Source organism: Parus major, chromosome 2, assembly GCF_001522545.3.
Source record: "Parus major isolate Abel chromosome 2, Parus_major1.1, whole genome shotgun sequence".
In the NCBI taxonomy this organism is placed as follows: Eukaryota; Metazoa; Chordata; class Aves; order Passeriformes; family Paridae; genus Parus; species Parus major.
In genome coordinates, this window is record NC_031769.1 from 89,593,436 (window position 1) to 89,608,015 (window position 14,580).

The 14,580-nt window shown below is 41.1% G+C and overlaps 1 protein-coding gene across 3 annotated transcripts in view; it reads left to right on the plus strand.

Annotated features, from left to right (window-relative positions):
* The first annotated feature begins 230 nt into the window (after window positions 1–230).
* The window catches only part of GALNT12 (polypeptide N-acetylgalactosaminyltransferase 12), a 49,998-nt gene continuing 35,648 nt past the window's right edge, over window positions 231–14,580 (plus strand). For all 3 annotated transcript variants that reach the window (XM_015619744.2, XM_019005807.1, XM_019005808.1), the window contains exons 1-2: window positions 231–740; window positions 13,821–13,990. In XM_015619744.2, coding sequence (XP_015475230.1) covers window positions 361–740; window positions 13,821–13,990 — 550 coding nt within the window. In that variant the 5' untranslated portion in view covers window positions 231–360. The remainder of the gene's footprint in view (window positions 741–13,820; window positions 13,991–14,580) is intronic.

The following is a 14,580-nucleotide window of genomic DNA, read 5'->3' on the forward strand; positions in this document are numbered from 1 at the left end:
GGGGGCCAAGCAGCCTTCCGACCACCAGGAAACCGAGGGACATCGTTCCCGGTGAGGCGGCTGGCGGGCGGCAGGGGCGGGCAGCACTCCTGAGGGACAAGCTCGCCCAGGGGTACCGCTCCCCGCCCCGCGGCAGCGCCCGTGCCCGGCTCTTCCGCGCCGCGCCCCTCCGGGCTGGCCGGCGGCGGGGCGGGGAGGAGGGAGGAGCCGGCGGCGGAGGAGCCGTGCGGGCTTCCTGGCGGGGCAGCGCTGGCGGCAGGCGGGTGTCGCGGCGTGGGCAGGTCCGTGAGAACTTCGCCGAGTCTGCCCGGGGCCGAGGCGCGCCCCTGTCCGTGAGACGGCAGCCGCCGCCCGCTCGGCATGGCCGGCCGCCTCGGCCGCGGGATGTGCTGGGGCAAGCGGAGCCGGGGCTGCCGGGGCGAGGGCGCGCTGCTCGCCCTGGGGCTGCTGGCCGCCCTCGGCTTCCTCGTGTGGCGGCACGGCCCGCCGCCCCGGCACGCCGCCCGCCGCGCCCCGCCGCAGCCGCCGTCCCACGACCCCGAGCTGCTGCGGCGGCCGGTGTACGCCAAGCCGGCCCTGGACCCGGGGGCGCTGGGGGAGCTGGGCCGGGCGGTGCGGCTGGAGCTGAGCCCGGCCGAGAAGCGCCGCCAGGAGGAGAGCATCCGCCGGCACCAGATCAACATCTACCTGAGCGACCGCATCTCGCTGCACCGCCGCCTGCCCGAGCGCTGGCACCCGCTGTGAGTACCGCCGAGGGCAGGTGGGGCCGGGGCACAGGAGCCGTGCCTGCCGCTGCTGCGGCTCGGAGAGCCGCTCCGCCAAACCGGAGTGTCTGCTGGCAGCGGCCAGCGCGGCGTGGTCGTGTCTCTCTCTCGAGTACTTCTCGCTCAGGAGCGTGGAGGCTTTTGGAAACTTTCCCGTCACAAACGCTCTTGGATCACAGCGCTCTCTCTCAGTGTCAAGTCGATTGGTGACTTTTCCAGGCTGCCGCACCTACACAAGGCAGCACAAAGTCGCGTGTTGGTGGTGCGTGTGCAGGTTGTTTTCCCACGTAACCCTGTCAGTGTGTTTTCAGTCCTCAAGCTACGCTGCTCTGCCGTGTTTCTCCGGCTGCTGTCCCCTCCTGCTGCTGCTGTCCCCTGGGTAAGTCACCATGGGCAGCAGCATACTTTTTCAGTCACTCCCAGCTTTACAAATGTTACGCTTCCCAGACTTCAGCTGTGCATTGTATTCAAATGTCTTAAGAGACACAGTTTAAAGGAGATTGTTTTATTGGCAGGTTTACCAGGAGTGAGCTAGAAATGGTGCTCGCAGAGGTGGGTAATGGTATTCTGAAGAGGGACTGTGCTTGTTCTGGGATGCATAGTTGCTGGGACAAGTTACATTTACAAGTTATGTTTACAGTTATGACACCAGTGGCAGATAATGGCATAGGCAATTGTAAACAAAGGGTGAGATAGTGTTCGATGAGGTGGCTCTAGTTTACAGGCTAGTTCAGTGTGGCTGTGAAGCCAGCGTGGCACTAGAGGTCTGACTATTCTGCCCTTATGCAAATAGTCAGTGTGGCACCGTCTTGGGCTCTCCTGTGAATGAGCTGCCTGCTGCTGAGAGGAAGGGCTAGCCGATTAAGGGGATATGCTAGCCATCACAGGCGATGGGATGGAGCCACGGCTGCTACTGACTCCTCACAGCCCTCACTTCTGTTACACTTCAGCTTGGCTTCAGCTGGTTTGTTTCGTTGCAACAGGTTTGTACGATGTGGTAGCAAAAAGCTGTGGAAAAAGCAGGGCTCTGGCTCTCCCGTGAGTTCACTTCATCCCTCTGTATCCTGCCCAATGTTTCACCAACTCTAATTGTAAGTGCTGAATCTAAAATATGAATCTTATGATGGCTTTAAAAAAGTTGCAGTGCAAATGCAAGGCCTTTTCATCATAAGTTTAAGCCTGACACTAGGCTTGTTTTACTTAGTTATTATTCCCCTTTTATAAGCAGTCTGTAGACCATAGGTCAAAAAGGACCATTTTAGTTTCATTTCCATGGGAAGAATTAAATCATTTCAATGAGTTATTTTGGACTTCTGCCATTTCTCTATGACAGGATGTTAGAATAAATGGAAGGTCACAGTTGTTGAATAGGGAACATTATAGATGGGTGTGGGTGACTATTCTAGAAATGAAAATAATTTAAATAGATTTTGCTACAACAGCAGACCCTTTTTGATTTGAATATATGGATGCTGAAATGACAAAATATATCCAAACCAAAAGAATCACAGAAGCATCAGTGACATAATCGCAGAGATAATTGCCTTCTGAAGCTGGGGCTGTATTGTACTGTTGGCAGGTGTTTCATGCCTTTGTGCACAGTTAAATCTAAATTATAGCAAAAATGACACAGAGTATCTCTCCAACTCACTCAGGAAATGTAAAAAACTTTCCCAAAGGCAATTTTGCAATGAAGTATTAACTCCTTCCCTCAAGAAGGAGGACCATGAAAGAGATTGAAGTAAAAAAAAAAATTAAAAAAAAAAAATTGAAAAATGTATCACCAAGCCCACAGCCATAGAAAATGTATGGTACTTTGTTCCAAGATTAGAGGTTCTACAGTTTGAAATCTCAAGTCTAGGGATTTGATTTGATTTTCTATAATGCTTGATTATTTATGACCTTTAATGAACATTTTGGTGATGAGTGAGGCTACAGTGATGGGAAATAAGTCGTAATGGTAGATGGCAACTGGGCTTCAGCAGTTCACCAAAATGATACAAAAGCTAAATTTTAGATGTAATCAGTGAAACAACTTTGGTACCAGAAGATAACAAATACACCATTTTTTCAGTGGAGTCCCAGAAGAGAACCAGAGAAGTGTGTGCTGGTAAGGCTTGGATCTTTTCCAGGCATGTTATCTACAAACTGTGGTAAGGGAAAGAATTAGTAACAGATGGGAGGGTGTGATCTATCGAGAAAGTCAACAAGGTTTTTGTCAAGGATGACGTGTATCACATATCCGAGTTCTTTGAAGGTTGTAATTATATGGATAAAGAAGCGTGTTGTTGATGAGTTCCTTAACTGTGAAATAATGTGGAAACTCCTTGCATTTATAAATAACTGAGTAGAAGCTGTGAAGCTCTTGTTTTGGGTTTTTTTGATGGTTTTCGTTGGTTTGTTTCAGTTTTTCTGTTTGGTTGGTTTTGTTTTTTGTTTTAAGGTGTGAAGAGTTACTGATAAAGTCCCACAGAAATCTGCATTGGATGCTGTTCAATTTACAGTGTGGCTTACATGACAAAGTGACTAATTTCAGGGCTTCAGCCTGAAAGAAAGGTGGCCTGCTGGCAGTGTACCACCTGCAGGGCTGCTTCAATACATGGGTGATGCACGAGAGTGGATAAAACTAGTTCTGCCACTTCCCTGTTCCAAAAATCCTTTTACTGTAAAGCATAAGGAAGTCTGTCCACTAGAAAAATTTAAATCAAATATTCAGGAGGTAATGACAGATACTGTGCTTGGAGACTCTGTTCTGGACTGTGGGCTTTTGGTCTGTTTAAGCATATTCTTGTGTATGTGGAGGCAACCTGGAAATTTTAGATACCAATAAAATGGGAGAATAAAAGGGAAACAGAGGCAGCATTACCATCACCTGGATGCCCCACTGCTCCTTTTGATGTTAATGTCCTACCACACTAATCGATGAACCCACTCTCTGTGTGTGAATTGGTGAAAACATTTGAATCCAATGAAAACTAGGGTTTTGCTAATAAGATAGAGGGTATCTGAACCAGTAAGCTGTTAAATGTGATATTCAAAATGTTGGCACAAGGTGTTGCTGTATCAGAAACTGATGCCAAAACTCTTTTCCTACTGCTGCATGTTGTATATCTTGGACCTGCCATGGGAACAGAAATGTGGCAGGTATTTGCTAATATCTATGTCTGATAATACTGTACAGGAAGAGAAGAATAGTTTGGCTGAGATTACTCTCTCAGATTATGTATTGATTGATGATAGTTTACTATGAATCCAGGAAGTTTCAAATCTAGATCTTTCTCCTACCAATATTTCAGAAAGTCATTATTCCCTCTTGTTCCCACCACCATAACTTGGTTTTCGTGATGTCTGATCCTGTTTCTAGACACACAGGCCCAAAGAACTCAGCAACTACTATTGTTTCCTTTAGGCAGTTTCTGCTTCCTTTAACTGTCTGAGCTTGATATCAGCAACTGATAATGTATTTCATCACACAGATTTTTTTTTTTGTTTTATTGAAAGTATACATATAAACAAACATTATGTATAAACAGTCTATAAAAATGTCCATTTGGAAGAATCTTATGGATAAGAATGTGAGTTACTAAATGATGATACACTTTGTACAAGGTTAGAAGTGAAATAAGCCATGGGGTTAGAGAAGGATGTAGGTTGGAAGGAAACTTTGGGGTGTCTAGTCCAACCTCAAAACCTCCAAGGATGGAGATTCAACAACTTTTGAACACCTCTTTCAAGGCTACACCACTGCCACAGTGATTTCTTTTTATTCCCCTGATAATAAGGTTGTCTGGATGGCCCATCTTGTCTTCCCAACATCTACCCTTCATTTCTTGAGTTTGTACTCGTAAAGGGAGAAGCAATTATAGGTGGTTTAAACCCAGCAAGTGTCCTCTGTCAGACTTTGATTTACTGAGCACCCTGTTAGGGCTGATGCCCTGTAAGTATGGTGTGATGAGCTTGGGGCCATGAGTTTGGCTGCTGCTGCTGCTGCTCTGCCTTCCTCCCCCTGCAACAGCAGGTCTCCTACACATCTGTGTTATGTCCCATGGGGCTTCTCATAGTGTGCTTGTTTTACAGGACTGTAGGGCTAGGCCGACAACTAATACATTCTCTTAGCCTTTTACAGCTTATTACAATGTGCAAGAAATACATTTCCAGTTTTTCTACCTGGGTTCTTTTAGGTTAAGGGCTATTTCAAACATTGTTCTAGATTTTAGACATTCTACCATTTTTTTAAAATTTTTTTTTCCCTTTCTGTCTTACAGTAGAGATGCCTTGCTCACTTATTTTTGGGATAGTTCCTGTAAAAGCACACAAGTTGCCTTTTGGCTGCCTCTTGGTACAAAAGGAGCAAGTCAGGCACTTTTGTGCTGACCCAGCGTTTCATGTTGTCTTTCATGGTAAAAGCCTGATTCAGCCCTTGGAGCTTGTTTTACTTGTGATCACAGGGATATGGATTTTTAATTCTTCCCTGTCTTTCCTAAATAGCCACAAAAGCCCCCAAAATATTGAGTGTGGTCTGCATAGTATTTTTTAGTTATTAAAAAAAAAAAAAAAAGGTTTTAGGCATTTGTTTTTTAATTCTAGGTAATCTTCTCTGTTTTGGATAGATTCTTTAAATAAACTTCTTTGTATGTGTGTGATTTTATGTGTATGTGTAAGTACCTGTGCATATATCTTTAAGTGTCTTTGTACAAATAGCTAGATATACACAAATGTTCAAATTCCTCTGTCACCATAATTTATGCCTATAATACTATTTATTTTGAGGGAATATTATGCTTGACTTTAGCATAACAATCTTGTGCTAAGATTTTTCTGTCTTTCAAAACTGTTTTTCCTGTTTGTTCCCATATTTGAATTTGATTCCCTCAGCATCTCCCTTTCTTCTATGGTTTGTTTTGTTTTCTGGGTTGTAAATACTGAATTATACCAGGATGTTTGTCTGATAGTATCTTGCTATCAAGTTCCCAGAATAAGCCTTGATATACTTTGGGTTTGGTTCCTTTTCTACTCCAAACATCACAGCTACTCCTGCCAGGAGTTTTAGCCTGATCCTGTTCTGGGAAAAGCAGCTGTTTCCCTCCTCAGCCCACAGTGACTGTCTGACTTCACCCAGGAGCTTGTCTTTCATCTCTTACCTAAAGGTGAGCTGCAGCAGCTTAACCTTTCTGGCACATCCCTTCCCTCTAAACATGCACCTTGTGGTGCACCTTATGTCCAGAGCAGGCTCTGGCACAGGTATTCCCATGCTTTGCATCTGATCAGGAGACACAGCACACTACTTCTCACAAGCAAAGGCTTTGCCTTCAACACTTAAGAGTGTGTTTGGTGCAGTTGTTTTGTAACACTATGGTCACTTATTTGGTGTTAGTTTTTTTTTTCATTTGATTTCTGAGCATTTCAGAAATATATAATTGGTTACTAGTAACTATATTAATCATAATAGCTTTAGTGTTAGTTGGCAGGATTTCCTTCATATGTAAACAGGCTTTCGACTTTCAAAGCAATGCTTCTCTAGGACATTTCATTCTTTCCTCATACAGCAAGTGGCGTAAAAATAATTCTTCACTATGTTTGGTTTTGTTTTTTTTTTAATAAAAAGGCTTGCATTTTATAGCAGTACAATATGAAGCAATGCTTCCACTATGGTTTTGATATTTAGGATATTTTGCTATTTTTATTTCCTGTCATCTGTAAAAATGTGTCACTTTTCTTTGTCATTATGCCTTTAACAACCCCCAGCATATACTTTCCAGAAGAGCTCACATGAATATTTTTCACCATTTTTCTTTCCAGTTTCTGGTAGACTTCCTCAACATCCTTTGACATCTAGATTATTGCTTGGTTTCAGCTGATTTAATTTTTAAATTGAAAAAGTTCCCAGATCTGTGATTGATAGTAAGCAAAAATTGATTTTTTTTTTTTTTAATTCAAAAGCTGCTTCTATTGTAAACAATTTTCTATCAGGATCATGTGAATCCACACCTTGTTTATAGTGATGAATACAATAGCTTGTTTCAGCTATTGCTTTGTAAAATACTTTTTCTTGTCCTGAAACAAATTACTCACACTAAAGTAAGTTTTTGAATGTAGGTACAGGAAATAGTGTGTCTCTGTGGAAAGGTTAAGTGTATCTCACTATCTTGGAAGAAAATTGAAAACATTTGAGCAAAATGTAACCACTGTTTCAGCTCAGCAAAGTAAAATAAAAATCAAAATAAAATGTTTCCCCATCTTTAGATGCAGAATTTCCTTCTCATCTGCACATCCAGAATCTGGGTCAGTTAGGAACTTCTGTAGTCTTTCTCTAACAATTTGGAATTAGGAGGCTCTGTGGATTTTCTGAATTTGTAGATTTTAGAATACAGATTTAGTAAATGCTCCTCTTTCTAGACATTTTTTCTCAATGTATTTTTAATCTGTCTTAAACAGATTTGCTTTCTGTGCCCACCTCCTCCCCACCCCCCCAACTTCTTAACAAATATTTTCTTCTGTTTCAGACTTGCTGTCATCTTTCTTGCTTCTCACAATGTTTGTATACAAGGCAGCACAGCTGATTATTATCTGAAATCTTAAGACAGCTTTTGACAGTCTGTCTTGTCAAGACCTTCTTGTCTTTGGGAGAATCATTCCATAGAGCATTAAATAATCTTGAAAACTGTTTTGCAATCAAGCCAGCCTTTGTTTCCAGAGACTTGGTCATATCACAGTGTGGTAGGCTGTACAGAGGTGCTTTCTCTAACACGGTTTGTTTTAGCAGATACAATTTAGGGAGCTTTTCACCGGCCTGCTGGGCTGGGCTGGGATGGGACAGACAGTGGGGAAGTGTAGGCCAGCATCCTGAACTCAGGTGCTAAAGTGTTCCAGCCTTGCCCCAAATAATCTAGCCATTCTGGCAGCTATCAATACCTTGCTGCTATCTGCTTTGCTAACCACACCCAGACACACCTTCTGTAAACTGTCAATGCTTTTTTCTGCAATAGTTGAACACATATGGCCTGTGTAGGTCTGTAAAACCAGGTGGAGACTCTCCATGCCCAGATAAACCTTGATTTATATTAAAAAAGTTAAAAAAGTTTAAAAAAAAAATCCCTGAACTGACAGTTGGATCAAGGTAGTCTTATGTGAAAAAATAAATTTGACACAAAGAGTTGTGTAGTATTTGGAGGAGACAAGAATAATGTTTATCATTTCCTTTAATTCCACTGGATATTGCACTTTTGTATTCCAGGCCTTGGGTGGTGTTGCTTTTGGCTCGTGTGCCGCATTCTATCCCTAGGTTACTCTCCCACAGAGAGGGGTGAGGAGTGGATGTTCAACTATATATTCAGCCTGGAGTAAGGGATGTGGCCTTGGTAACTGTGTGGCTGGCTTAGAAACCAGTGCTGCCTCCTGTGTCATGCTGCAGGGCTTGGGATGCTTGTGGGTGGATGTGCAGAACCCCAAGGTGCAGCTTGGGAAAAAGTAGAAAAGAGGGTAGAAGATGTCAGTACTGCTGTGTCCTCTGCCATGGCTGTGGGAAGCTGAGAGAAAGAGGTGTTTTCTCTTGGATAAATGTGGGCAGATTTCAATGCCCACACTGCTACCCCTGCAGTTTATGGAGTGGGAATGAAGGTGGTGAAACTAGATTGAGATGCCCATGGGTGTTGCCATTCATTCCCATCCGCCTCATTTACTTTGAGCCTACAAAATGCCACATTTATTACACCTCTTACAGAAAGAGCAGTTTAAGTCTGCGTCTTAGCTGCTCAAATTAGGAGGAGAAAAGGAGGCTGTGTGGTGAGTCAGCATGTACAGCCCGTGATAAAAAGCCCAGCCAACCTGCTTCCACCATGTGAAAGCCAGCCTGAAGCAGAACCCTGGTGGTGTTTTCCAGGTGACACTGGGATGGGGCGTATGTCACATACTGTAGTCACGTAAATCAAGTTAAATCAGCTTCAGGAGTGACATGTGCTGTTTTGCACTTCTTGAGAGAAGCTGTGCAATCCTGAACTTGCCTAGGGCATTCACATTGAAATTTCAAAACCAAAACTTACATAGTATACCTTTTGGAAGCATTAAATAATTTATGAGCAGTTTGTATTCTTAACAAATCTTTGAAAACTCAGAGAACATTTCATTTTTTATTTTTTTTTTTCTTAAAGTATAAGTAATTGTGCATATAGAAGATAAAATTTGGAGATTATTTTCCCTTTCTGTATCATTTTCGCAGTTGTGGTTAAAGTCTTAAATAAGAGCATGTCAGCAACCGTTCCTAATTAACTCATGGCAGTGTGCCCAGTGTGCACACATTCATGCTCTCTCTCCCTGTGTATAGATACACATCTCTTAGAGAAACAGCTCTTTACAAAGAAATAAATTGAGTGATTACATTAATTGACACAAATGTTCTTGAAAACAACCCATTTAATTTTGTTTGGGCATTTCCTGAGTGATGTCTCCTTAGTTTCTAATAAATAACCTATTGTAAAACTTGCTAAAAGAAGACTGTGTAGTGTAGTAGATTCCAATGTTAATTTATTAAACTTGTCAGCTGCTTACTCTCAGTTAGACTGTGACTTAAAAATGCAGTGTAAAAAAGGCAAAACCAAAAACCCACAGGAATTTAAATATCTGATGATGCACTTTTACATGTTTGGCTTCAGTTTGCATTTTGTGGACTTAGATGTTTGAGTAGAAGCTGTAGGGAAACATAGAGGAAAGGCAGTGCATAGTGAACGTGTTTTTGTGTTCAGGTACATACCAGCAGTAGTTTCTCTTTCTTCCCATCTAGAGATTTAAAGATTTATGGATGAACACATTTAGAATTTTATAATATAGATGTTATCTTAGTGTAAATTGATAAGAAATGCCAGAAGACAAAGCTTTTGTTTGTTTTATGCCTGTCTTATGCCACAGTGATCAAATAGGAGGGTCTCTGGAACACCCACACAGTGTGGCAGAAAGTGCCTGAGGGAAATGAAGGACGATGCAGAAGCAGGGTGCTGCTGGAGCATTGTAGTGTCCCCATCTGCTCCTTGGAAGATGGTTGGGGCAGTCCTGGCCCTGTTTTCTCTGAGTGTCACTCTACTGTGCATAAGGCTTGTGCATTTTCTAGCAAATCTGCAGAGAGCAGGCGTGACCGGAGGGCAGAGACTGAGCAGGTGTCACTCCTTTGCATTGCCATACCTGTTATGGTTATTATTCATTATATACCAGTGTTTGTCATTGAAATCTGAGTCCTGTTTAAAACTATATGCATTTATTTTGTTGCCTCTAGAAAAGCCTCTTGGATGTGTTGGCAACAGGTTTTTCCTCAGTGGCTGATCCTGGTATCTGATAATTGTTACCAAAATCAGGTTGACTAGGGATATGTGTATTTCTCAGAAGAAAATGCACCCTCTTAACTTACACAACATGCCATTTTTAATTTAGGTAATTGTTTATTTTAAAATGCATTTAATTCTTACAAAACAGTAAATTCCCTGTGATTGACTAAGATAAGGAGAATAGTGAAAGAATGTCGGACTTCAAATGCATCTGCATTTATTTTCCATGCTTGGAAATGCCACGCTTAGGGGCAACTAATTTCCACATGTCTGTGTTATGTTTTTACCAACCATTTGGTAGTTATGATGACTAGATTCAAAGTGATGTATCACAGCCAGTGGTAGGGACCATGGGTAAATTCCTATAGTCATTTAACTTTACTCACAGAAGAAGTTCCATAGTCAGATCTGTATAACCAAGAGGAAGGTGGGGACCCACTGAGGTCTCTTGGGCTGTGCTGGATCAATGGCTTAAGGAGGGTGAGGATCTGTCTTTCTGGACTTGCATAGCCAAGATGATCTGCTCAATGCTGACTGCTAGTTTTTAGGATGAATAATGTGAGAGGCAATTAATCCTATCTTAACATGATCCTCTTTATTGGAAAGGACGGTGTTATGGGTTTTGAGGGTGGCACTAAAGAGCACTCTACTCAGAAGTTGAAAGCAGGTTGCAGTATAGTATGCATAAATATACATTCCCAGTTATCTGCAAAAACATATTTTGGGACTGCTGTCACCAGCTGCTGTCATTTTAATGACATACCATAATTGATATGCATTTGTTTTTCTGAATAATCCAAAGTAGGAGTGAAATGATTCACTTGGAAAGTAGGAGCTGGGATACTTGGCTGGCACATGGAGAATAAAAGTACATCTTGAGGTGTGCAAATGTGAATACAGAAGATGGGCTGCTAAGGCACTTCTGTGGTAAACAGGAGTTGAGAAATAGAAAACATGAGTTATGACCACTAGGCTTTAAATCAGGTTTCATACTCATAGTGGGTTTTTTGAAGTTTTTATATCTTGTGAAGTGGTAATGTTTAGTGTCCATATGCATGCCACTTAATTGTTATTCAGCAACACTTCCAAGCATTTCCATTCCAGGGATTCATTAGTTTTTTTAAAGATTTTCTTGTGCTACAATTTTTCCATGGTGTAAATGCTTTGGGTTTGTAATCTCCCGAAAGGGATTAATTTTTAAGGCTTAGCAAAACTCTTTCATTACAGAAAGATCAGGAAAAGTGTGCTTCACATTAGCAACATTATTTGAAATTGCTAACAGTTGATATCTTCTAGCAATTTAGCAATAAATACATGTATTGGAAATAATATCTAAGATAAACATGCACATATGCGCAGAAGTTGAATAATGTGGTGGCTTTTTCTTTATATTTTTGAATAAGGGTATCAGGGTAGTGCTCAGGTCAGGGTGGCCATGCTGGCCAGCAGCCTGCCCTGCTACTATGGTAGGTCACTTCTCTGCATTCCTGTGCTGCCTTCCACCACAGAGCTGGTAAATTAAACCCATCTTTTAGTGCTGGCATCTTTCTTGACTTTGGAAACCTAAGAAACGTGTGCTTTGGTATGTCCTGTAGTAGGCTGACCTTTTCCTGCAGTTTGGGGTGTGCTCAAGGAAGGAGGCAGCAATGCACAGTGAATCACAAACAGTATGGGGATTGCCTTGCTCTGTGCCAAATTATGTTTCCCATCTCCAGCATGTAATTTCAGGTAAATCCGTTGAAGTCTTTAATCTATAATTAGACATAAGCTTCTTTAGACCTTTTGGGTTTCCTTTCTTTAAATGGAATACAGCATTATTATTCCATGAATCCTCCTGACATATTTTTCAAAGAATACTTTCCTGGTGGTTTTTTTATTATTTATTTATATTTTCCTTCAGTTTTCCAAAATGAGTATGTAGAAATCCTATTTCCATCAAGAAATGTGCTCAAAATTACCTGGTACAAATGACTGGTATACATGGATATTTTTTTTCCTGGCAGTACTGAGGAGAAATGCTTTTCAGTGGGCTAAAGTAAATATGTATTTCTAAAACTGGATTCATACAATGGGTTTTTCAGCATTAAAAATAAAGTTAATTAAAATGTCACTCGTCACTCTTTTTCATTTTTTATGTGTCAACACACGAATGTCTGGCTAAATAATTCTGTCACCAGGTGTTGGTGTGAGACAGTTCCCTCTCTGAAAAGCCCTCAAGACAAGTTACAGCCTGGAGGGACAGGCTTTTTTTGTACTTCACTAGCTCAGTGTGTGTCTGTGTCTGTATGCATGGGTGGTGTTGTGTGGTGTTCCTTTCATGTTTGAGGAGCATCCTTTGGGTGCCTCCTTTGCCCAAGTGTCATTTGTCCTTGCTGCTTCCTCATTTTCATGTATTTATTACAGAACTACTCTACAGACTTTTGTTTTCCTCATAAGAATTTTCATTTTAGGCATAATCAGATTCAGATTTTCTTTTCTTGCTGTACAACAGATCTTAATAGGTACTGCCTAATCTTCAAAGAAACCTATTCTATTGCAGACAAAACAGCCTTAAATAGTTAAAATATTCTCAATGTGCTATATGGAAGCAGTTTGCTTTTAATGTCATTTTTAGTGTTTTGGGGAATTTTTGTGCCCCTAAATTGACCTAAGGGATTTTCCTGTCACATTTTCTACTGATCAGTTTTAATTTCCCTTTTCAGCTCCCCATACCATATGCTCTGGAGGACTCGCTGCTGTTCTGTTTTGGTAGGAGGGATGTCCTACCTGCTTTGGTATCTGTTGTGATGTAGCAGTCTGCAGAAATTGAAGTCTGTCCTTCTGCCCCTGACAAACCTCGGTGACTCCAGGCAATAAAAACTGCCAATGTGGAATGCTCTAAGCAAAGAGGAGAAGCTGTAGAAAATGCCATCGTTATTTTAAAATTCTTCTAAACCAGGGGATTCTTTTAAGAATTTATACATTTGGCTCAGCTATAAGTTTCTTGGCATCCTTATGTTCATTTAGGGAAGTTCATATATATATTTATAGGAAATACATTCTGGAGCTTAATCCAAAGGTTTGCAAACTTTCTGGCTCTCCATAGAGCCAAACCCATGCATTTCTATATCTGTTTTAGGTTTTCATGGATTTCACTATTAGACTTTGCCAGTTGTGTGGTCTCTCCAAATCCTGCTTCAGTGTACATACATTTCAGTTTTGTTGCTGGTTGTTTGGTTAATTTTTTTTTCTCTTTATGTATTGCTGCTTCCAAACAGTTGTATTTTTACTATAGAACAACACATGTTCTATTTTCCAAAGCAACTGTTATCACTAGTTCATGTTACTGTTTTTACTGCACTCAGGTTTTACATTTATTTTTTTTCCTTTAATCTGAGGCACATTTTGGCCATTGCTTATTCTTCTATTTGAAATTGTGCAAAGACAGCTACTTCAGCTACACCAGCCCAGTGCCTTCCATTATTTTTCTTTTTAGACCTTTTGGTAGTTTGCAGAATTTTATTCATAATGCTTCAGTGGGAATGGAACCTCTGTAAGAGTAATTTCATAATGTTTTCTCATACAATTTTCCACACACATGCAGTTCTTTTAAGATCCTGTGTTCTTTCTTGCAGTTAGTAACTAGTCTACAAGTGGATTTGAGAATTATTTCCTGAAAATTAATAAATGCTTTTGCATTTGTACTAAATAACTATAATAATAACGACATAATAACTGAGTAACTGAAGTTATTTCCCCCTTACAGATGTAGAGAGAAGAAATATGATTACTATAGCCTGCCAAAAACCTCTGTTGTGATAGCTTTTTATAACGAGGCTTGGTCAACACTTCTGCGAACTGTTCACAGTGTTCTTGAGACATCTCCAGATATACTTTTGGAAGAAATCATCCTTGTAGATGATTACAGTGACAAAGGTAGGAAGATTAAGTCTAAATCATATTGATTCATCAATATGATGAAGAAATTATGTTGATGGGCTTTTTTGGTCAGAGAATTCATAGGAGAAAAAGTTATGCTGTTCAGGTCACATAACAGAAAGCTGTACCACAAAGGCCTCTCACTGAAAAATAGTTTTTTTTGTAGCGTGCCAGTGAAAAATGTGGCTTATGGACCAAATTTAGTTTGGAACGGGGAAGGACATTTGCTGTGTTGTAACATAAGTGCTTCTGTGTATAGATAGACTACAGTCTGATCAGAGCACTTCAGGTTCCCTGTATTGAGCAAGTTTCGATTGCACCAATGCTCCCCTGGTGTCTCATATAATGACAGTGACCTAGTTCTTTGGTCTTGTGTGAACAACAGGACATAAAGGCAATGCTGGCATTTTCCACCACACATTAATTGTGTTAAGAGTAAAACTTTTATACAGAAAGTCTTAAGTAACTTCTGAGAAGCACTTATCAATCTGGGAATATATTACAGAGGTAAATGTGAAGCACTCAATTTTGTGTCCATCCAAGTTCTGTGCTTTTTTCATGTGCTTTCTAAACTCGTATAGCAGAAT